We start from the raw sequence: 24,459 nt of genomic DNA, 5'->3' as shown, positions 1-24,459 counted from the left end.
GGAAAAGGCTGCGAGCAGTTACGAGGTCCAACAAGGAATGGCTGGAGAGCTGCTGTTTATAAAGCTGGAGGATGAATAGGGAACAGGTGTGAATAATTAGTAATCAGGAGATTGACTGCGAGCATAGACTATATATAAAAAGATGGGCGGAGCCTCCGTGACGTCACCCGTAGGTTTCTGAAGAGCTGAATTGAAGCTCGGTGGGCGGTTCCTACCATCACCATCTTGGCAGCGTCATGCGTGTCGTCTCGCCCAGAAAATACAAATATGGGCAAAGAGATGTTGCTGTGAGGGGGGCTGTGAGCATCATGGTGGATGATTGACATCAAGCAAACTTTGAACTGCCTGTCGCTAAGAGCTAACCGAGCTAACCCTGAGATAACAGGAGCTAACCAGCTAACGGAGGTAAACGGGCTAAAGCTAAGTCACGTTGTTAACCTGCTAAAAACTGCGGTTGTTCTATGTTCTTCTTACTTGAAGCGGGAGATCGGGTACCTGTCAATCAAAAGGATGCGCCCCTAAATATGCCGAATTTCAAGATTAAATTACTTTTAAATGGGCGAGTTAGAAAAAAATTCACTCCCCCCACAGTTGTTATGAAGGTAAACCTGACCTATTAAACCTAAAATGGATTTTTTAACCAGGCTGTAAACATGTTTATTTCTGCTGTAAACATGTTTATTTCTGCTGTGAAGTTGGTCTTTTTAACATGGGAGTCTATGGGGATTTGCTCTGTTTTGGAGCCCCTAGTGGATGAAGGGGGAACTGCAGTTTTATGCACTTCCGCATAGGCTTCCCTTTTAACCACCAGAGGTTGCCGCTTGACTGCGAGGGAAGCTGGCTGGAGTGGGCATGTCCATTGCAGAGCCTGGTGCAGGTGTAACAGTCTGTGTCTTTCCTCTTTACAGTTCAGTTAGAAATGTACATCCTTTTCTTCATTCTCATTTCTTCCTATGTAAAATCCAAATGGTTAAGGATATATAGTATTTCTCCATATTTTCATGATGTAGCTACTTTAACCCCTTAACAGTCACCCCCCAAAATGCCAAATGCGCCTGAAAAAGACATACCCAAATTAAAGTAGATGCTGTTCTTGAACCCTTTGGAGTAGATTCAAAAGCATGGTCTCTTTATAAAGATAACACTCCAAAGTTTTACCCTGAGCTTTCAGAGTTATTGTAACTGTAACCAGCATAAAGTTATTGAAGTTGGAACACAAGGAAATTTCAGTTTTTTTCCCTCATCTGAATTTCTCTTCTACTTTGTCAACATGCTGCACATGGAGAAATGGAGAAATGGACTGGAAAATCAGGTGTAGCTGTAGCCTGAAGCCTTTCCTATGACCAGTTAAAATTTGGTGAAAATAGCAGCCACAATTATTATTCTATGAGGGCTTTATGTTCATGCGCTCCCCAAAGTGGCCATTTGGAGTCTCCAAATGGCCACTTTGGATTTTCCAACTTCAATAAGCTACAACTCCAGAACACTTCAACATACAGTCATCAATGAGACTCTAATGAAAGGTGGTATCAAGTGGAATCTTGTTGTATATTCATATTTACTATCAGTATTATTGAAAATCACCATATGATGCATAAACACACTAAAAGCTTGTTTTTTCCATTGTGCATTAATAAAAGAGTCAGAATAAGTTTTACGGTCATCATGTTTATATATGTAAACAATATAATGCCATGTTATGTAATGTAAACAAAATGTAATAATAAAAATACCATAACACAATACAATTTACATTTTTACATTAGTTCTGAACTATTGTCTGATAAAGAGCGTTTGTAAAAGTAAAGTAAAAAAGCAGGAGAGCTGAATATGTAGCTGTTATGATGAGCAGGGGTCCTGGTGGTCTGAAGGGCAGGAATGTAGGCTTCCTCTGGAAGGAGCTGGTCCTTCTTCATCTGAAGAGCTGCTGGGTTTCCATCACAATCAGATGACAGACTAATAAAGACAAACAAGAAGTTTTTATCTCACATTAGTACTGCGACTGTAATAAGTGTATGTTCTAACAGACGCGCATCGCTGCACGCATGCGCACACAGAGTATGAAAGCGGTACACACACGCAGATAAATCAGCAGCAGCTTGTTTTTTTCTTTCTGTGATTTTGTATTTATGAACAAATGTTTACAACTGGAGGGAAACAGATGTGTTGAACCGCTGCGTCTCTTTCATCGTTGCTCTTTTTGCTTCACGCAAACTCGGACTGAACGACACCCGCATGAACGGTTCCCCCGGTCCGGGGTCTGACGTTTTAGAGCCGAGACCCGAAAGTTTTCTAACAAACCAGGTCCCACGTCTTTAGCAGACCAAACAGAACCACTGGAAATACGGCAACAGTAAGAAACAACAGAAAGAAAACAACGCGGGCGCCTCCACCCTTCCTTCCCCATTCCGACGCACATAGTAAACAACACCCCCCTCCTTCAGCCCCATAAACAACAGAGTTACTCATCTAAACAGCTTATAAAGACACCGTAGCTGCATATAGAGCTTTGTGCTTACTTTTCATGGTCTTGTCCTTCAGGAACTGCATCTTCTTCTGCAGTCAGAGACGTCTTCCTCTGTAAAAATCACTGTCCCTCCGTGTAAACGACTCCACCACCTCCTCGCGGGTGTATTTCCGCTTTTTGGCGTGTTTTGCAAAAGTTCATACGGAGAAAAAGCGGACAAAAAGGCTTCTTCTGCTGTTGCGCACGGACGCACACAAGTACGCACGTTGTCAAAAATGTTTACGCACGGACCCCCTGAAGTCATTTTACATCCCACACACAGAAGCCGCACATCGCCGTGACGGTAATTTTATTGGCTTTACGGCAGTGGTGTCAGCACTGGCATCAGAACTGGTGGGCGAGGTCTGGAAGCGGAAACGTATGTGATGGTCAGACCACCTAGGTTGACACTCAGTTGGTATTATTGGCTAAGGAAGAACCATGGATCAATCCAGTCGGTCAAAAATGTGGTCAATCAGAAGAAGAGAGCCTACTGGTGCGTCATGCGCAGTTTTATTGAAAAAGGAAACGTCTTAAGATATTGTACGAGCGTAATATAAAAAAAATGACGGAAAACGGCCCGCCTGCGGGCCGCCGACGGTTAAGGGGTTAAATTCAACTGGCAACTTTGCCAGCCTCTTTAAATGGAACCGGATCATGCACTGCTAGCTTATGCCAGGCGGACACTGTGCGATTTTAGAAATCTGACTGTCGGGGAAATGCTCCCACTGCACGACCGGGTTTGTCCCTCGTACTCTATCTGACCCTACGACATGTGTACTCATACTGTACGACTCCTGTCAGCCATGATTATTGACAACCACGACTAGTTGTCGTGGCGTCAGTCGGTGTGTGACGGCATGACGTGCTCGAGTGTGAACAACGAAAAACAAAGGTTCCTAGTTCCTATGACAACCACAGCGTGCCTGACAACAAGATGGCGAGCAGGCAGCAAGTTGTTGCAGTTGTGTGCGCTGAAACAAAATAAAAAAAGAAAAACTCGTGTTCTCTCCATAGCTCTACTAATCTCTCTTCTAGCAGCTGTGTCCACCGCACACGTCTGAAGTTGGGGTTGCCCGCCATTGTTTAAAGCTCCACCGGCGTCTTCTGTGCAGGTGCGAACATAGAATTGTGACGTAACACCACTCACACTGTACGAGCGACGGGGAAAATTTCTGACATGCCAGAAGTTTGATCGGGAGGTCGCAGCATCATCGTTAGAACGTAGCGGCAATTAATCCCTCCTCGTGAGTGTTCTCACACTGTTCGGCTTACGACCTCCCGACCGGACATCCCGATGCCATGATGTTTCCACGACGACGCAGTGTGGTCTGCAACAGCGAAATCGTGGTGAAATCGCCTCGAAATCGCAGTGTCGGCCTGGCTTCAGTTTAAATAATGTGGATACAGAAGTCATGTTTGAGTATCTTTAGTGTCATGTTTTCAGCTACAATGTGAAAATCTTGATGAAGTGATTTCATGAGTAGTCCCTAGATTCACCCCCCAAAAAAACCCCAAATTTATCCACATCATCCTAAAAACTAATCTAAAGCTAAGACATAACTACATAATCACTGCTGTGTAGCTTCATGCTAACATCAGGTTAAAAGCCCCACCTAACATTAGTAGGTGTACTTGCACAGGGACAAACTTCTATAAATGCAAAGCCACATGACAATAATTTTTAAGACTGCCTATTTGGGAAACTTGAAGTGATACTGGTGCAGGGCTGGAGAGACATTTCTGTCCTCCTCCAGTGTCCTGTTGGTCATCTGAGGTGTCCAGTTAGAGTTCAGAGATGACCAGTGCCACCCTGGTCACCCCTCCATCTTCTCTTCGGAAACACAAATGGATTAGTATGACTGGAAAAGGAATGGAGTGTAATGGATCCTGAGCAGAGGAAAGAAATGCTTCGTTTATGAAGCAGCCACTGCAACACTCTTGCTTAAAAATGCTCTCACACAAACACACAGTCAGTCCATGTAGCACCAGAAACAACCTGGCAGTGCCAGGAGCAATTAGCAATCAATATTTCAACATCTTCCCTCTAAATCCTCTTGTTTCTGTTCTCCATCGTGCATCTATATTAATCTCTTCCAACTCGCTTTCTTCTTTTCTTTTTCTTCCTTTACTGCCTTCCTTTTTTAAACATCCTCACCACAGCGCAGCCAATGTGAAGTCATCATTTTACAGTGAAATAATACATGTTTTGCATTCATCTGAAAGCAAGCATGCTCACACATAGCTCGTCATGAAGCACAAATGAAGTTTATGTCTTTATTAATCTTATATTACAGACATTTACACCATTTTTGCTAAAAGTTATTCAAGATAATTGTGTTCATATCCAGTCAATGGTGTAGCAGAGATGAGCTACTGATGAGACGATGTCCAGTTGTAATTCCAGTCTGACAGGTAAGGTGTGCAGTAGAAAGAAGAGCAGGGTCGTCAGTTTGAACACAACAAACAGCCTACAACAAACATTTCTCCTGCATTTTCATTATTCTAAACACAAAAGTCTTAACAAAAATGGCACCCGCTTAGCGGTTTCCCCACATTTCATGATCATGTATATTAGAATCAGTTTTTTATAGATACAACTGGGACCATCCTCACCTTGCAGATACAAAAACTCCAGTTAAACATACAATCTGCAAATGAGATTCTGCTGGTTCTACTGGTTCAGCAGTGGAACATGAAAAAACCTAACGTCACATGATGGCGTTCAGTTTTCCTTTTGTCTCGTCTGCATGACCTTCGTATATTTTGCAGCTTAGATGGTAAAAGGAGGTCTATATCATGTTGTAGATGTGTGAGGATCTATCTTAGGTTTAACCAAACAAAACAACCATTAAAAGTGAAAATCACAACATAGAAAGTCTTGGATATGAACATGAGCTAAACTAAGAATCCTCTCAATGACAGTTGTGTGCGCAACTCCACTATAAAACCTTTCCATCCCCTAATGAACTCCCCACCTGGTAAGACAGGTAAATTAGTCTTTCACAAGAAATACAAAATGTTGTCAGACTGTGGCAGCATCTCTGAAATGATCCATTTAAACACACTTGGTTACAATCATTTTAATAATTCTTATTTTGTATTTAATTGAAGTTATTTTGACCACAGTGTGCTCTGAGCAAGATGATACATTGCTAGCCTCGCTTACCACAAAGACTGGAGTGCCTCTGATATTCAGTGGTTCATTTTTGGCTGAAAGCTCAACTAAATGTTGAGAAAACCATTTAAAAAAATCTAATAAATGTCTGGTTGATTTAGCAACAGAAAAGTGGCAACAGTAGAGAAAGTGAAAGAACAAGAGCTAAGACAAGTCAACACAGACTGACTTTTACTGGCTGGACAGATCTCAGAGAAGAGACAGGATGAAGTCAGATGCTAGCTGTCGTTAGGTGGGTGCCAACAAATGACTGATGTGACCATCTTCCAACCTCTTTGAGCAGAACAAAGACATCACTGAACTGTGCATTTATTCCACTACTGGAGGGGATGTAACGTGTTTCTGCATGAGGATCTCATACTTCCAATGCAAGAACCAGAATTTCTTTCATCCTTAATGGATTTAGCATTTGTTGGGATAAAGGGATGTTCAGGGAGGCCATGAAACTTCCTAAATATGGCAGCTAAGTTGGCAGCTAGTGAAGACAGACACTTTAACAACTAAACTCGCTCCTTCCTGTAAGCGTAGTGAAGTGTTGAGCGGAAGAGACGTGACAACAATTTACATAACACAGCAGACTTGATAAGCTTATAATTATGTCAAAGGTAGTCATGAACACAGGCGAAGTGAGGAATTTCCTCACATAATTTATTTATTTATATTTATTTTATCTTTTATTTGGCTTGTTCACATTCCGGTTACATCTGCTGAGTGTCAACATTTTAACTCAGCATCTACTGCTAGCACGTGAAGACATTGCTAAAGCTGGGGGGGGCTTCTTGTGACTGACCATTTTTCCTAGAGCCTCATTGCTCAGCTTGCAGGTTTTTTTAGTTACTTGTCAGCTACAAATATTAGACACGATTCATCAATAAATTTATTTATACCACTGAAATTTGAGGTTCCAGTCTTGATGCTAAGCTAACACTAGCCACATTCTGATGAAACTCCATGACTCATCTTCATAGTAAAAGAAATGGAGATGATCATTTAAAGGCTGCTTTAAAGGAGGTTTAGATTTAGAATTAATAGAGCTACATCCCTTTTTCCAGTTAGTACTAACAACTCAGTGCACACAGTGTGAACCGGTTTCCTGTGAAAACTGCTTTTAGCTCTATCAGGTAGTGTTCCAGGTGGACTGAAGCTGGTTATGTTGACATTATCTAAGCCAGACCTCAGCCGAGACTCCATGCAGATGTGAAAACAGCAGCTGTTTGAGAGCGAATCATTATTTGACCTATTTTATTCTGAATGTAGAGACGGGAAACCGTTTGTTACCGCCGTGTTGATTAACAAAGCAGCGTGCAGTCGATGTAAGACAGCAAAGGTGAGGAGAAGTCACTGTCTCCTCTGTTCTCCTCTTCTTTCACTTCTCCTCCTCTTTCTCCTCACAGCCAGCGAGTCAGGATTCCAGTCAGGGAAGCTAACAGGACTGAAGGTGCGAGTGCTGAACCAGCAGATGCTACAGTCTTAGGTATGTTTTTGGGTTCCAATCCCACCCATATCTCATTCTTCCTGTTTGTACTTTCCTCTCTCCTCTCTTTCTCCTCATTTTCCTGGTTCTCATTGTTTTCTTCAGCGTCCTCTACTGGTCCCTCTGTTGCTGAAGGAGCTCTGCTGGAGGCAACAGCCTCAGCAGTGGTTCCTGAAGGTGGGGTGTCCCCAGAGTCGACTGTGAAGAGGGTGGATAGGATACTGGGAAAACTGGCAGTGGTGGCCAGCTGGTCTGCGGAGTCACTGCTTCCAGAAGGAAGGATTTCTGGAGGGTGTGAGGACAGTTCATCTGTCTCTTCTTCCTCTTCAGTGTCAGGAACTATAAACACAAAGAAGAAAATCATTTTTTATAACATTCACATTCCAGCGATGACTAACAGGCTTCATGGACTGATTTAAAGCAGTGGTTCTTAGACTTTTTCAGCAATATGGGACCATTTTCAACCAAGTACCGCCTTGCCAATACAACGCCAATTTGTTTGGAACAGGTTGAATATGAACAATCCATGACTAAACTTTTGTCAAAACTTTTCTCGTCACTAAAATCCCAGATTGTTTTCATGGAAAAGTGTGTTAAAAGCATTTAAGATGTCCTTTCCTGTGGTTTTCCCTTCAAGCTTTTCCAGAGCAGTATGTGTGGGTAAATACTGTCTCTATCAACGTGTGGAATAAAAGCAACAATTCATGGATTTCCACTCATTTCTGTGATTCAGCTGGAGTAAAAAATGAGTCTTATAAGTTTGTTCAACAAGTTCTGTTCCTTTCTGTTCATCCTGCAACAAATTGTGTCATCAGACCCTGATTTCAGTTTTTCTCTGTTATTGTCCCTGCAGGATATCAACAGCAGCAGCCGGACGGTGAAGATTTCTCTGCTCTACAAGTAAAGACACAACAGAAGAAGACTTCGGGGCTTTTCATGGTGTGGTGGAAGCTTATGGCATTGTGTTTTGTGTTCGACCCAACCAGCAACCTCCCGTGGTTAAAAGTGAAGCCTATGCAGAAGTGACAAACATTGCAGTTCCCCCTTCATCCACTAGGTGCTCCAAAACGGAACAAACCCCAATAGTTATGTTAAAAAACAACCAACTTCACAGCAGAAATAAACATGTTTACAGCAGAAATAAACTTGTTTACAGCAGAAATAAACTTGTTTACAGCCTGGTACAAAAATCCATTTTCAGTTTAATAGGTCAGGTTTACCTTCATGACAACTATGGGGGGAGTGAATTTTAAAAAAAATTTTTTTATAATGCATCCGTTTATCAGTAATTTATTCTCGAGATTCAGTATTGTTGGGGACGTGTCCTTTTGAGTGATGCATATCTTCTGCTTTCTGTTTCTGAGTTTGTTAAATGTCTTTTATTCATAAATAATAACACAGGACTGGTCTCATTTTAAGGCTTTTTTAAAATATCATGTCCTAATATTTTAAAAAAAAACAAAAACATGAAAAAGACTTTTTTTCATGACTGTAGGCTATTTGGACTTAGATCAAAAACAAGTTGACACAAGATGATCCTGCAAGCTGTAGATGTGGATGAATCGTCTTACCGCAGAGGTTGTTTTCACATTTCTGGATGTTTTCGGGACACTTGGAGCACTTTTCGCCTTCCACATACGGCTGCTCACCTTCATAGTTACCCCTGAACACAGACAGACAATATTCACATAAAATTTCAGAGCTACTAAACTTCAGAGGCCGAAAATTCATGACACAGCGAAAGTGTGTAACTGTCCACTAGGGGGAGCCCTTGTTGCAGTACGACAAGTAGTATTACTCACGCTGGGTAGTAGTTACAGACCAGGAAGTTAATTTTCTCCCAGTCCAGTCCTTCCATGGTGTTACAGTGTTGGATGGCACAGCCAAGTCTGTGTGTGTCTGCCCACACCATCTGTACACAAACACACACACACACGGATGAAACCAAGATGATGTGGTCCACACACAAACTCATATGTGTATGAATAATGTGTGTGTATTTGACCTGTGTGTAGTGTCCACACATCTTATCTTCATCACAGCTGTTGTTTTGGTAGTTGTAGTCCAGATGTTCTGCATACAGCAGAGAACATGAACACACACACATCAACACTACACAACAGATGTATTTCAAACAGACTTTTCCCACAAAAACATACCTTTCAACCATTTTCTGGTATTAAAAGGTAAAATAAGGAAGATGTGTAAGATGTCTCACCCAGGAACCATTTCTCCAGAGCCACTCCCAGATCCAGCGGCCCGTTGCCGACGTACAGGTTCTCTCCAATATCTTCCAGTTCTGGGTTGTGGTTCCAGATGCATTTAGCAGCGTAACCTTCAGCAATCACCTTCAGATTTGGGTCCCATCTCTGCAGACGACAAATTTATAGTGTGTCATCTGGTGCGAGGACTTCATGAAATCTCAGGAACTTTGACACCCGCTGTGTCACCAGATCCACCCTGAGTGGCCATCTGCTGCCACGTCAGCCATCAGTCTGACAGAATATGAAACGTCAGGATATGATGGACTCTAACAACCAGATTATGGTGCATTAAACTGGGCCAAAGACCCAAAGTCTGATCAGTAGTTAATGCAGCACTGATACCTGACAGGCCTGTAGACAGCATCTGGAACGGTGACGTAACAAGCAACTTCGGTCCTAGAGGGGGACACATTCTGCAGGTTTTACTGTTTCCTTGCTACAACACACCTGATTCAAATGGAAAGGTTTGTCCACAGCTTGTCATCTTCTGCACCTGCTTATTCACGAGCCATTGATTTGAGTCAGATGTGTTGCACCATGGAACCATCAAAACCTTGAGGATGGTTGAGGACCAGACTCAGTGACTCCCCTCCTGCACCATGGAACCATTAAAACCTTGAGGATGGTTGAGGACCGGACTCGGTTACCCCCCATGTTGCACCATGGAACCATTAAAACCTTGAGGATGGTTGAGGACCGGACTCGGTTACCCCCCATGTTGCACCATGGAACCATTAAAACCTTGAGGATGGTTGAGGACCGGACTCGGTTACCCCCCATGTTGCACCATGGAACCATTAAAACCTGGAGGATGGTTGAGGACCGGACTCGGTTACCCCCCATGTTGCACCATGGAACCATTAAAACCTTGAGGATGGTTGAGGACCAGACTTGATGACCCCACTGTTCTAGCAAGTGACCAATAAAAGATTTGGATGTGTTGTTCTGACACAAAATGCAAAGTAAAAACAATGAATTATAGTCTCAACCATGACTGTTTTTTTTACCCATAATCATGTGGCGTTACTACGGAAACCCAACCAGGAAATGGAAAAAAAACATAGTTTGATCTCAAACTGGGGTTGAAAAAGCAGTATGTGATTGGCGTCTCCCACCCATCCACCTGATGTTAGCAGAAACATTTGTTACTGCCCTGTACCTGCCCTGCCGCTGCGGCGGCAGGCAGGTACATGCTCTGGTGCCTGGTTGCGACCCTGGGACTTGGGGAGTGGGGGGTGTTTGATAGTGTGGATGGGATGTGTGTTGAGGACTGGTGGCGGTACATAGGTGTGTGGATGTGTGTGGGTAGGGAAGTGTGATGATGCGTGTGTGGGGGGGGAGTGGCGATGGTGCATGTATACGGGTGGGTGTGTGTTTGTGGGTGCGTGTTGTGGTATCTGTGGGGGGGGGGTAGTGCTGTGTGTGTGGGGGAGTGGGGTGATGCGTGTATGTGGGGAGTGGCGGTAGTGCATGTATACGTGTGTGTGTGTGTGGGGGGGGGGGGGGGGGGGCGATGGGCAGGGGTGTATGTATGCATGTGTGTGGTGGGTTGGTGGATAAGTGTAGATGTGATGGATGGGGGGGGGGGGGGGAGATTTGGATGTGACGTGGGGGTCAGGAGGATGGTTTTGAGGGTGGGCTGAATGTGTGGCTGGGTGGACCTGTATGTGTCGGGAAGTGTGTGTGTGTGTGTGGGTGTAGGTGTGTGTGCTGAGACAGTGGCGGATGTGTGTGAAAGTGCCGATGTGTGGACAAGGGGGGACTTCATGTCCCCAGGTGGGGGTGTCCTCTGTGAGTGAGGGGGCGGTGGACAATCGGTCTGGGATTCCCCTTCTGCCGCCCCTCCTCTTCTTTGTCCTCATGCCCCCCTTCTGCGTGTGGTGAGTTGGTCCCCTCTGGGGTCGGTGATGACTCTCTGGTTAGAGTCGCCGAAGGCTCTGGTTACGGGGATGGCTGCCCCTGGCTTGTCCTGGTCCTTGGGAGGCCCTGGGAGGGGGGGCATACCTAGTGCTGCTGGCAGCTCGCCTTCTGGAGGAGGGTGAGCTTTCCTCCAGACTTAAATCCCTCGACCCCTCTTCCTCCCCGCCCCCCATCACACACAGGCAGGGTATTGGGAGGTGTGCACGTGGCGCTGGGTGGTGAAAAAGGCCATCAAGGTGGTCTTGATCGCTGCACCGAGCCTCGTGCCATCCATTAGGCCTGAGTCTGGGCTGGCCTGGCTGTAGGAGGGTTGTCGCCGGCCCTGGGGGGGTGCTGGGTCAGCTGCATCTGTGGAGTGGTGGGGGGGACGCTGGGAGTGGTGGGCGGTAATTATGGGGGCCCTGATCGGGGCCATCCTGTCCTCTGCCCCCTCTGGGACATCTCACATGGGACATGATGGAGGGGTGAGGTGAGGATGTGTGGGAGTAGGTGTATGGGGTTACAGATGGATGGTGCGGTGGCTGGGGGGGATTAGGGTTGGGGATATAGGTGGGTAGGGGGGTGAGGGGATAGGGATGTGTGCGGATGAGTAGATGTGTGTGTGTGTGTGTGTGTGTGGAGGGGTATGTTGGTGGGTGGGTTGTATGTAATGGGGTGTGCCTGTGTTGGAAGAGTGAGGGTGTCTGTGGGGGGGCTGTGGGTGGTGGAGGGGTGTTTGGTGGGGCATGTGTGGTTGGGTAGAAGTAGAGGGATGGGGTGGCGGGGTGTGAGCGTGTGTGGGGGCGGGGTCGGTTGGGGTTTGTGTGACTTGGTATGGGTGAGTGAGTAGAGGTGGGGTGGGGGTGTGTATGTGATGGGAGATGTGTGTGGATTGCGGAGGGGTGTGTGGATGGGGGCTGAGAGGGGAGTGCGTGTTGGGGGAGGGAGGGTATGCATGTTTATGTGTGTGTGGTTTGGTGGTGGGGGGGTGGTGTCCTGTACCCGGGGAGCGCAGCTGGCGCACTGGGGTGCGACCTGGCTGCCGCTAGGTGGCGGTCTGGGGATCCTGGTCCTCCGTCGGTGTGGGCTGTACCCTCTGCCTGCGGGGGCGGGGGGCTGTTCTCGGGCTCTTGGGGCCCTGGGGCCTGCGCTCTGTCTGCCCTGGGTGGCCGGTGCCCGGCGGAGTCGGCCCTTGCCGGCCTGGGCCTGCTGGGGCCTGTTCCCCCTGACTGCGGGGGACTCTGGTTGGGGACCTCCTTCGCCACCTCCTGGGCGGATGCATGGCTGGCTCTGGAGTGGGGTGGTTGGGGTCTGTGCCTGGGGGTGACTGTCGGTTACCCGGGTCTCTGGGTTCTCCTGGCCTGCCTCTAGCCCTAGGCGGGCGGGGTCACATTGGCATGATCACTCTTCTCTGAACACGTTCCACTCTGAATGTTCTGCATGAATGTTCTGCATGAATCACAGTCACTGAGTCATCCAGCAAGTTTACAGCAGGTACCTCTCTTTCTGTCTTTTTGATTTAACTTGCTAGTTTCTGGTCCTCCTGGTTGTCAATGGTTTTGTTCTCCACAGGGACCATGAATCTAGCGTTGGCTTGTGTGGGTGTATATATTTATGTGTGTGGGTGGGTATGTGTGTGTACATATGTATGTATGTATATGTCTATATGTATGTGCATGGATATGTATGTGTATATGTATGTATATGTATGTATGTTTGTGTGTATATATATATATGTATGTATGTATATACTGTATGTGCGAGTTTATATACATATATATGTAGGTGGGTATGTATGTGCATATATGTGTATGCGTTGATCTTTTTGTTTTTTATGTTCTCTTTTCTGTTCTCTTTCTGCCCCTTTCCTGTCCTTTCCGGTCAGGTCCAGCAGCATAAACTCTGTAACTAACTATTAACTATTTAATAGTTAGTTAATAATAATAGTTAATAATAGTTAACTATTATCCAAAGCAAATAGAAAAATAAAATAAGAATCAAGAAATACAAGGGGATCATTACATCTATAAAAGTTCCCCTTGGCAAAATAAATTTGCTCAGCAGAACACAGCATCCAGAACATCAGTCTGCTTGCTTAAATGCTGGACAAGACAAAAAAAAAAAAAAAAAAAAAGAAAAGAAACATTTGTTACTGAGCGAAGCAGCTCTCAGCGGCAGACTGATGGTGGGTCATTGTTTTTATCAACCAGTTTATATTAACTTAGTTAATTAGTGGACTAGTGTGGCTCACATGATGGGTTGGCTTTTCATCTGATTATGACTGGGCTACAAGGAAGTGGATAGAACTGGACCATGAGATGACAGGAGCTGGACAAATAAAGGTGAACTGAAGTGAGTATAACACTGATGTAAACTGGAGCAGAAAAGGCCTTACTGGCCTGACTGGCCTGACTGGCCTGACTGGACGACGACAACAGGGAAAAGTGGCAGAAATGTCACCCTCATGTCTCAAATCTCTCTGACTGATCCAGAAGACTTTTAGGATGACAACTCCTCATTTGACCAAGACTGCAGCTCTGCTGCTGTTTGCTGAAGGGAGGATGCTGTGAGGATGTGCTCACATCTGGAGTTGGCCGATGCTCACACCTCTGTCTTAAGACTTCAGGAATCATCTCATGATTTTCCCACAGCCACAAACCAGACTTGAGTTAACCAGCATTGGCCACATGAAACAAAGTCTATGTTTATCATGTAATCGACCTGACTTCTCTTCGTAATGTTAGCTATAGAAAGGATTTCTTTTTGCTTTCTGTATAACTAAAGTTTCAAATTTTTTTGTTTTTAGTTCAGAAAATTTCACTTTAAAAAACACTTTTCATGGTCAAATGATGGAATCTGTTACATAAAGAGTGGAAGATGTGTGCAGATGCATTTTAGTTTAAAAGAAAGTATAAAAGCAGAATATTTAGTGTGTATCAACCAAGGGAATGATGTATATATTGAATGTAAATAAGTGTGAATATTTTTCAGCTATTAATTTGTTTTTCTTTTGTGTGTTTTTTCCAGGTGTTAAGAGTTGTTTTTCAAATAACGAGCTGACAGAATATCTATATTCTCCTAAATACCAGGGGAAAAAAAAGTGTAACTACAAATGTCCACTATGGAGGACATTGCTTAAACTTTTAAATATTGTGGTAAAATATGGTTATATTTATCTAAGAAATGATTTAATGTGTTTATAAGATATTCAATGAAAATATAACTACAAAATTTCAAGTAAAAATCAGCACAAAGAAAAGTATTCTGCACTTTTGCTCTTCCTGTAAACCATGCTTGTTGCAATGGAGGCCATTTTTCTTGAAGAGACAAAGAAAGTTCATAAAGCCCCATCCCTACAAATGAGGTACCATTTAAAAGCACTAAATGTCCTCTTTAAAGACCAAAAGGCGTTAGTTCAGTAGCATTCAGGGAGATGAAAATACTTAGGATTACAAAGGTCCTCCACAGAGGACAAATTTGAACTGCTGGTAGTCAGGAGGATATGTGTGTTTTTGATCATGAAAGTTGCAGGTATGAGTTTATCTTCCTCCTGCTCCTCTGATGGTGCACCATGATGGCTTTTTTTTTTTAAAAATTGTTTTGTTTTGTCATGATGAGAAGTTGTGGAAAGCCATGTGTGCAACAAATAAATAAAAGAGGAATGAAATGAAATGTACTTAATATACAGCTGCTGTCGTTGCCTATCGGGGTAAATGCACCACGGTGGTATTTGTGCGCCATCTAGTGGTACAGTGAAGAATGTTCTGCTGGAACATCAGGCAGTTCCAGGTGATCTGGATTTTTTCTTCTTTTTTTGTAACAGCGCTGCAGAGATGTCAAATGGTCAGATAATCATACTGGTCTGATTGCAGATTTGAGAATAAACTCGCTGGCCTGACGCTCTGTGATCCAGAACTGTGAGATAAAGACTAAACATGTCACAATAGAATAAAACAGGATGGACAGACAGCCAGTCTGAGCCTGAAGATAACATCTATTGATCATCATCCTTCTCAACAGGATCATCTTGAACAGTTTTTCCAGCACTAACTAGTCAAGATTTCCAGTACCTGGATGTATATCTAATAACTGGCAGGCATCAGGCGAAATGTATGCCTCATGCACAGAGAGACTTGCTATATGCAAATATACTCAACTCAACTCTACTCTACTCTACTTTATTAATAAAGTCCTTAAAAACATCCAGAGTTGGAGCAAAGTGCTGAGCACAGTGAGCCAAAACAACAAGCGAATAAAACAGTTAAAAGCGATAAATAACACAATTAAACAACTGATCATGCAATGAATAAGAAAACAATAAAACAAAATGAATGAATAGTAAATAAAACCAATAAATAAAACCGGCACACTGAACAGAAGCAGTCTCCCACTGGGCTGAAAGCAGCGGAATAAAAATGGGTTTTAAATGAAGTTTTAGGAATAGACAGTGAGGAAAGGTGTCTAACGTGGAGCAGGAGCTCACGCCACAGTGTCAGAACAGCAAGGATGAAAAAACTTTTGCTGCTGTCGCGTGGCTCTACAACCAATCAGCGAGGGTTTTACTGGCTGTTCAGCAGGCCCTGAATGGATCTGGATCAGCCTTCACGTCCACCATCACATGATGTTTCCTTTCTCTTAAAACAGGACAAACCCAGTTTGTCTTTTTCTCTTCTAATTTGGAGTTATCAGCAAGATTTCAGTCAGTTTGAGGAAAAATCTCCCGACTGTTCATCCTTCATGCTTTATCTCTCATGTTCTGCTCTGCAAATGCCAGAATTCCCTCCAGTATCACCGTTCATGTCATCAGAGACAAGAAAGCGTGATGCATGACAATGTTGCTGTCGAGTCCCGCGTGTCTGTCAGACCATTAGCTGATAACGTTTTTCCCAGTTTATCTTCAGGGATGATGAAACTTTCAGGCTAAGTTTTAAACCCTGCTCATCCACTCTCTGAACACCAGCTAACCTTTTAGCACCACCTGGTGTGCGAGCAGCCTGCAGGAGATACAGATGCTGCTGCAGTGGGGTAGCTGTGTCTTCTTGTGCTGATTTACCGCGGCTGCCTAACCTACAAACCTTTTCCTGCACCGTAGCTGGACTGTAAACATGCTCCTCTATCTGTTCTTGTGTTTGACTCCTCCAGCTTAGAACTAGTGGTATCATGATCCCATTTGAACTTCCCATTGACCTTCAGCTGACTGGTTGTAAAGAAACTGAACAATGACTGGATCTGTTGGGAAGGCAGATGAAGAACTGCTGTGTGAGCAGCATCTGATGAAGACCAGAAAAGTGAGAAAGTTTTTGTTCCTGATTCTGTCATCAGTCATCTCATTTTCCTCGCGGAGCTCCAGAGGAGAAACTTCTGGTTCAGTGCTTTAGTTGGAAGGTTTTCACACAGTCAGAACTAAACTCATACTTACAGTATTGCTCATGCATTGATCATCTCTGTTTGTTTTCTGATTCAATCTTCCTGCTTTTAATTAACATTATTATTTTAGTGTGTGGGTGTTTTGGAATAATTATAGTTTTATGGGCTGTAATTCTCATGGAAAGCACTTCACAGATACTGTGTTACCAAAACCACAGATTACTCTGTTTTATGGCCTGTAAAACTGTGGTGAGGAAACGCTGCTCAAATCCTATAATGTTTAAGGCCTTATACTCTCACCGTCCACATCATGAGGTTCTCGTATTCAACTGCTGTTAACGCAAATATCTGATCAGCCAATCACATGGCAGCAACTCATTGTGGGGCTCGCGAGCCGCATGCGGCTCGCTGACTCTTGACTTGCGGCTCGTGAAGCAGCCACTGGCTTTCTGAAAATGCTATCTAAACAAGTCGTAATGATCCTCAACGGTGCAGTTCTTTTCACAAACAAGAGCTGCAGACTTCTTACAAAATCTTTGCTGACCAAACAGCACATAACTGACCCTGTCAGAATTGCCAGTTTTCGCTGATTTCAGCTGCACAGAACTCCGCCAAAGAGCTGCTCCGTTGGTAGCTCTGTATGTATTTTGCAGGCTCAAGGCTCTAGCCTCCAACCTCCAGCCTTCAGCCCCCAGTCTCCAGTCTCAAGTGTTTAGCCTCTAATCTCCAGCCTCCAGCCTCTAGTCTCTAACCTCCAGCCTCCAGCCTCTAGTCTCTAACCTCCAGCCTCCAGCCTCTAGTCTCGAGCCTCTAGTCTCTAACCTCCAGCCTCCAGCCTCTAGTCTCCAGCCTCCAGTCTCTAACCTCCAGCCTCCAGCCTCGAGCCTCTAGTCTCTAACCTCCAGCCTCCAGCCTCTAGTCTCCAGCCTCCAGTCTCTAACCTCCAGCCTCCAGCCTCTAGTCTCCAGCCTCTAGTCTCTAACCTCCAGCCTTCAGCCCCCAGCCTCTAGCCTTCAGCATCTAGCTTCAAGCTTTTAGCCTCTAATCTCCAGCCTCCAGTCTCTAGCCTCCAGCCTCTAGCCTCCAACCTCCAGTCTCCATCCTCTAGTCTCTAGTCTCTAACCTCCAGCCTTCAGCCCCCAGCCTCAAGCTTTCAGCATCCAGCCTCTAGCCTTCAGCATCTAGCCTCAAGCTTTTAGCCTCTAGCATCCAGCCTCCAACCTCCAGCCTTCAGCCCCCAGCCTTCAGTCTGCAGTCTCCAGCCTCTAGCCTCAAGTGTTTAGCCTCTAATCTCCAGCCTCCAGTCTCTAACCTCCAGCCTCTAGTCTCCAGCCTCTAGTCTCTAACCTCCAGCCTCCAGCCTCTAGTCTCGAGCCTCTAGTCTCTAACCTCCAGCCTTCAGCCCCCAGCCTCTAGCCTTCAGCATCTAGCTTCAAGCTTTTAGCCTCTAATCTCCAGCCTCCAGTCTCTAACCTCCAGCCTCTAGTCTCCAGCCTCTTGTCTCCAACCTCCAGTCTCCATCCTCTAGTCTCTAGTCTCTAACCTCCAGCCTTCAGCCCCCAGCCTCAAGCTTTCAGCATCCAGCCTCTAGCCTTCAGCATCTAGCCTCAAGCTTTTAGCCTCTAGCATCCAGCCTCCAACCTCCAGCCTTCAGCCCCCAGCCTTCAGTCTGCAGTCTCCAGCCTCTAGCCTCAAGTGTTTAGCCTCTAATCTCCAGCCTCCAGTCTCTAACCTCCAGCCTCCAGCCTCTAGTCTCGAGCCTCCAGTCTCTAACCTCCAGCCTTCAGCCCCCAGCCTCTAGCCTTCAGCATCTAGCTTCAAGCTTTTAGCCTCTAATCTCCAGCCTCCAGTCTGTAGCCTCCAGCCTCTTGTCTCCAACCTCCAGTCTCCATCCTCTAGTCTCTAGTCTCTAACCTCCAGCCTTCAGCCCCCAGCCTCAAGCTTTCAGCATCCAGCCTCTAGCCTTCAGCATCTAGCCTCAAGCTTTTAGCCTCTAGCATCCAGCCTCCAACCTCCAGCCTTCAGCCCCCAGCCTTCAGTCTGCAGTCTCCAGCCTCTAGCCTCAAGTGTTTAGCCTCTAATCTCCAGCCTCCAGTCTCTAACCTCCAGCCTCCAGCCTCTAGTCTCCAGCCTCTAGTCTCTAACCTCCAGCCTCCAGCCTCTAGTCTCGAGCCTCCAGTCTCTAACCTCCAGCCTTCAGCCCCCAGCCTCTAGCCTTCAGCATCTAGCTTCAAGCTTTTAGCCTCTAATCTCCAGCCTCCAGTCTGTAGCCTCCAGCCTCTTGTCTCCAACCTCCAGTCTCCATCCTCTAGTCTCTAGTCTCTAACCTCCAGCCTTCAGCCCCCAGCCTCAAGCTTTCAGCATCCAGCCTCTAGCCTTCAGCATCTAGCCTCAAGCTTTTAGCCTCTAGCATCCAGCCTCCAACCTCCAGCCTTCAGCCCCCAGCCTTCAGTCTGCAGTCTCCAGCCTCCAGCCTCTAGTCTCCAACCTCCAGCCTCCAGCCTTCAGCCCCTAGCCTTCAGCCCCCAGCCTCCAGTCTCCAGCCTCTAGCCTCAGGCGTTTAGCCTCTAATCTCCAGCCTCCAGTCTCTAACCTCCAGCCTCTGGTCTCCAGCCTCTAGTCTCTAACCTCCAGCCTTCAGCCCCCAGCCTCAAGCTTTCAGCATCCAGCCTCTAACCTTCAACATCTAGCCTCAAGCTTTTAACCTCTAGCCTCCAGCCTCCAACCTCCAGCCTCCAGCCTTCAGTCCCCAGCCTCCAGTCTCCAGCCTCCAGCCTCTAGTCTCCAACCTCCAGTCTCCATCCTCTAGTCTCTTGTCTCTAACCTCCAGCCTCCAGCCTCCACCCTCCAACCTCCAGCCTCCAGCCTTCAGCCTCCAACCCCCACTGAGTCAGGACATCAGACTGTCTCAACCTTACATTAATCTCTTCTGCTTCCTCTACAAACTGATAAAAACAAGGACCATTAGCTGTTATTGGACCTGAGTCATCCCCAACTTGAACTTTGATCCCGACCACAGGATGACACCCTCACCAGGTTCACATTTCCTTTCCATTATGAACTTTACTACACAACTATTTCCTCTTCAGTCACTGATCTGCTGAGACCAAGATAAAGAGTCAGGAAGGTCATTTAGCTCGATGAGCCTAGGACAGGAAAGTTAAATAAAGTTAAGACAAAGACGGATCTGTTTGTGTCTGTTATTCTGGTTTTCCAGATCATCAACAATTTATCTGAGAGAAATCTCCATTAAAAAGAATGTAACTCTAAACCTCGACGGCCCACTGACTGTAACATGAGAGCCGTTCAGTATTTTCAGAAAAACGTGACCATTTAACTTGTTGACATGTTCTGCCTGGTGTCACACTGATGTGTTGGGAAACCTCGTGCTCTTCACATTGCAAAACTGTAAAATAGGGCTTCTTGTATTTGCCTAAACAGCAGCAGCTCAACCAAAGACAAAATTTAGAATATGCAGCAGGGACAATGCTCTTTGTCCTGCTGCATATTCTCACTGCAGATCTGCTTTTGTTGGCAGATTCTGCTCATAAACCTGGTTGAGGCCACACACAGTTAGTAAACCAGACCTTCTTGGACACTGCTGGTTTGGATCTTTCTGTAAGATTTGTAAATGCAAAATGCAGCAACCTGCACAGTAAAAACAGCCCAGTCTTTTTAGAAATGACTAGGCTGGTTTCCATTTTGGTGTTCCAAGCTGTGGTTTCTGGGATTTTGTTGTACACAAGCCAAGAGCGACCATGGCTGCAGGTTTTTATTCCGAAGAACATCTAGTTTCATTAGTTGATAACATGCTAATTGTTTTATTGTCTTCAAAAATGGGCCATTTGTCACAAAAAATAAGCTGTTTGATCAAAATGACAAGATTTTCAATGTGAGGTGGAAAACCAGCAGCCAGCGGTCAACTGGTCTGAGTCCTGTGTGTTTTATTCAGTCCACTTGCGGGTTACGACTCCTGAACTCTAACAATAACAAACATTTTTCTTTTCTCAACATTTTTAAAAAATAAATTAAAATACCACTGAGAAAACAGTTTTTCCTGGAGATAACGAGGAATAAGGATCCTGTTATCTGAACCCTATAATTCCGTATGGATTATATTTAATGCATGCAGACCTTTTGCATCACATTTTAGTAAAAACTATGTCAAATATAATTTTCTACATTATGTGTTATTTGTATTTGACCAACAATTTTGACATATCACATGGTAATAAACTGTAATAATCTAAAAAAAAAAAGTAAATATTTTTTAACATTTTGCTAAATGATCAAACAATTTTCTGATGAAAAATTAGACTTTTTTCACTATAATGTTAATGTTGTCATTAAATCTTGATGTCAACATAACAAAATAAACAAGAAACAATGTAAACCAAGAAGGCTTGGTGTGATTAAATCCACTTTGCTTTGTAAACAACTACTAAATCCTACATGTAACTCTGGACTGTGATGGACTGGCGACCTGTACCAGCCTCTCGTCCAATGATCGCTGGGATAGACTCCAGCTTCCCCGACACCCTTGACTGGACTAAGTGGTTGTGAAAGTAGATGGATGGATGTAACTCTGGAGGAAGTAGATGAAAACGTTTCAGGACCTCCACATGGAAGATTTCTATCTGGAATCTACATATAAAAGTTATTTTAAATGTTTCTTTTCAGCCCAAGTAGAGAATTTAGCAATGCAGAGAAGCCATCTTTGCCTCCCAGTCGTCCTGTAACAGAACAGCTTTTAGACACAGATGATACTGGAACAGTGGAAATGAAGAAACAACATGACATATCTGAACTTTGATATGCTTTCTTCAGACACTTGTTGATTTTGCTAATTTCTTCCCATTTTTGACATGCTGGCCTTACAATGACCAATCTTCCTTTGTTACTTTTGGTCCTTTTTCCACCAGCTCCTACAAAGCCCAACCCCATTTCAACCGACACCGCTGCACCGGTTTTCATGGTTTCCATGACAACTGTTAGTGTGGCAAAGCCATTCATAAGTATCGTGGAGTTGTTTGTTTGCGACACATACAGTGTAACAGTGGAGGGCGAAGAGGTGATGCTTCACCTGCTCGGTCTGTGGCTTGTAAGTTTGCTGGTGGAAAAGTCGCATGCTGATATGACCCAAAAAATGTCACCAAGAATCGCTCACACGACTCATCCTGTGATGTCAAATTCTGTTCAATCGGAGCCTTCAAACTGTACATAACGCATTTTCAGCCAGACTCTGAACCATCAGAACCCCAACAGACGGGGTGCCAGAAGATCCTGATGGAAACAGCTACATACCAGGAGCAGTGGTGCAGGGCCAGGCTTAGCATGTGCTGGTGGAAAAGGACCATATGTAAACCCTATACTTCCTACCATGGTGTGCCTGTCAAAGGGGGTGGCTGTAGCTCAGGAGGAAGAGCAGTTGTCCTTCAACAAGTAAGTTGAGGGATCAATTCCAGGCTTCCCCTGAAATGCCAAAGTGTCCTAGGGCAAGACACTGAACCCCTATCAGGGTATGAGTGTGTAGAATGAGTGTGTGTGTGAATGGGTGAATGTGACAAGTAGTGTAAAGCGCTTTGAGTGGTCTGTATGACTAGAAAAGTGCTATAGAAGTACAAGTCCATTTACCATTTAGCAGCAGCTGGTTAGCTTCAAAGATGCATCTTCATTCCAGACTAATCACAGTAGTTGTCGGTTTATGCTGACATTAAAGCAAATATAACCTGGAATCTTTGGGTAATAGTTTAGAGTCCTGATGAAGTTCCTCCCAGTTCCTGATACAGAAATGCAACTTGTCCTGGTTCCAGTTCCTTACAGGGAACTTGGAATTTTTTTTTTCAAGTTTAAACTGGGCACAGCGATACCCCACCCAAACGGATATGCACAGGGAGGAATTCCAGTTTACACTGCACATGGCCAGGGTCTGACATGAAGTAGTATGGAAGGTGGGTCCTGAATGTTCTGCTCATACTTCCCCTTTTTCTTCTCACCTACTGAACAAGCCATACAGTCCAGAGTACGACATCTGATTTAAACGTCTCTGCTGTGGATGTGGAACGTGTGTGAAGGGCAGAGATGATCCAGGGGCTGCTGCTGGTGCATGATGAGCCAGCAGATCCACATCTGAGACCCACCCTGATGTCCTCGTCTCGTGGTTTGAGTCACTGTTGCCAAGAAAGCCCAAGAATGAACAACAGGACCTGGAATTCAATATCCCCATGTGTGTTGGTGATTCTGTGTGTGTGGGAGCATTTATGTCAGTGTTTATTTGTTCAGTGATGACACACACACACACACACACAATGGCAGGGCTCTCCTTCACATTCCTCTCTCTCTGGGTTCTCTCAACATCTGGTCTGTGTTACAACTACCAGGTCATCATGTACACACACACACACACACACACACACACACCCTGTCGACTGAAATGGAGGTCATCTCCTCTCTAAACAGCTGATTGTATTTCTGTCTAAACTAACAAGCCACGCTAACGGCGGTCTGCTTGTGAGCTGCAGAAACTGACTGTTCAGGTATGGCTTCAGCTCCATCAGTGTGTCTCATAACGTGTGTGTTTGCCACAAGTCTCAGGATCTTCTTCATGAATCATTTCTGGTGAGGCTGAAATGGAAAACTGAGTTGGGATGCCATAACCAGCAACAAGGGTCGTTGCAACACACACACATACACACACATACACACACACTAAAAAACCAAACAAAAGAACAACAACAAAAACATTTTCATGTTTGTCAGTGGAAACATCCATCTCTCCATCCATCCATCCATCCATCCACCCAACCATCTATCCATCCATCCATCATCCATCTGTCCAACCATCCATCCATCCATCCATCCATCCATCCGTCCAACCATCTATCCATCTATCTGTCCAACCATCCATCCATCCATCCATCTGTTGATCTATCCATCCATCCATCTATCCATCCATCCATCCATCCATCTGTTGATCTATCCATCCATCCATCTATCCATCCATCCATCCATCCATCCAACCATCTATCCATCCATCCATCCATCCATCCATCTGTCCAACCATCCATCCATCTGTTGATCCATCCATCCATCCATCCATCAATCCATCCATCTGTCCATCCATCTATCCATCCAACCATCCATATATCCATCCATCTGTTGATCCATCCATCCATCCATCTATCTATCCATCCATCCATCCATCCATCTGTCAATCCATCCATCCATCCATCTGTCTATCCATCCATCCATCCATCCATCCATCCATCTGTCAATCCATCCATCCATCCATCTATCTATCCATCTATCCATCCATCCATCCATCTGTCGATCCATCTATCCATCCATCCATCCAGCCAGCTATCCATCTGTCCAACCATCCATCTATCCATCCATCTGTTGATCCATCCATCCATCCATCCATCCGTCTGTCCATGCATCTCTCCATCCATTCATCTAGCTGTCCATCCATCCATCCATCCATCCATCCATCCATCTATCGATCCATCTATCCATCCAACCAGTTGTGGGGAAGCTGTAGTAATCCCAGCGAGAGGCAGGTACCCCCTGGACAGGTCGTACAATTATCAACCATCTGATATTAACATCATTTACAGCTACTACGTCATTAGAAGACAAAAACACGGCAAAAACAACTTAACAGATTTGGCAAATAAAAGATGAAATAAAATTAAAAAAATATTGCAAAACTTCAGGTTTTCCTAAAACTTTAAAAGAATTTTCATGATTTTACCTTTTCAAATCACTTTTT

The 24,459-nt window shown here is 44.9% G+C and overlaps 1 protein-coding gene across 1 annotated transcript in view; it reads right to left on the bottom strand.

The window, feature by feature from the left end:
- Window positions 1–4,787: 4,787 nt before the first annotated feature.
- LOC306755153 (peptidase inhibitor 16-like) overlaps window positions 4,788–24,459 on the bottom strand; it is a 34,101-nt gene continuing 14,429 nt past the window's right edge. Inside the window, exons 2-6 of the mRNA XM_079239436.1 lie at window positions 9,377–9,527; window positions 9,164–9,231; window positions 8,961–9,070; window positions 8,730–8,821; window positions 4,788–7,497 (exon numbers count right to left, since the gene is read on the bottom strand). Coding sequence (XP_079095562.1) covers window positions 7,073–7,497; window positions 8,730–8,821; window positions 8,961–9,070; window positions 9,164–9,231; window positions 9,377–9,527 — 846 coding nt within the window. The 3' untranslated portion in view covers window positions 4,788–7,072. The remainder of the gene's footprint in view (window positions 7,498–8,729; window positions 8,822–8,960; window positions 9,071–9,163; window positions 9,232–9,376; window positions 9,528–24,459) is intronic.

The sequence above is a fragment of the Telmatherina bonti genome (genome assembly GCF_933228915.1).
Source record: "Telmatherina bonti genome assembly, chromosome: 4".
NCBI lineage: Eukaryota > Metazoa > Chordata > Actinopteri > Atheriniformes > Telmatherinidae > Telmatherina > Telmatherina bonti.
The sequence above is the reverse complement of the archived record's forward strand: the minus strand, read 5'-3'. Positions and strand labels throughout refer to the sequence as shown.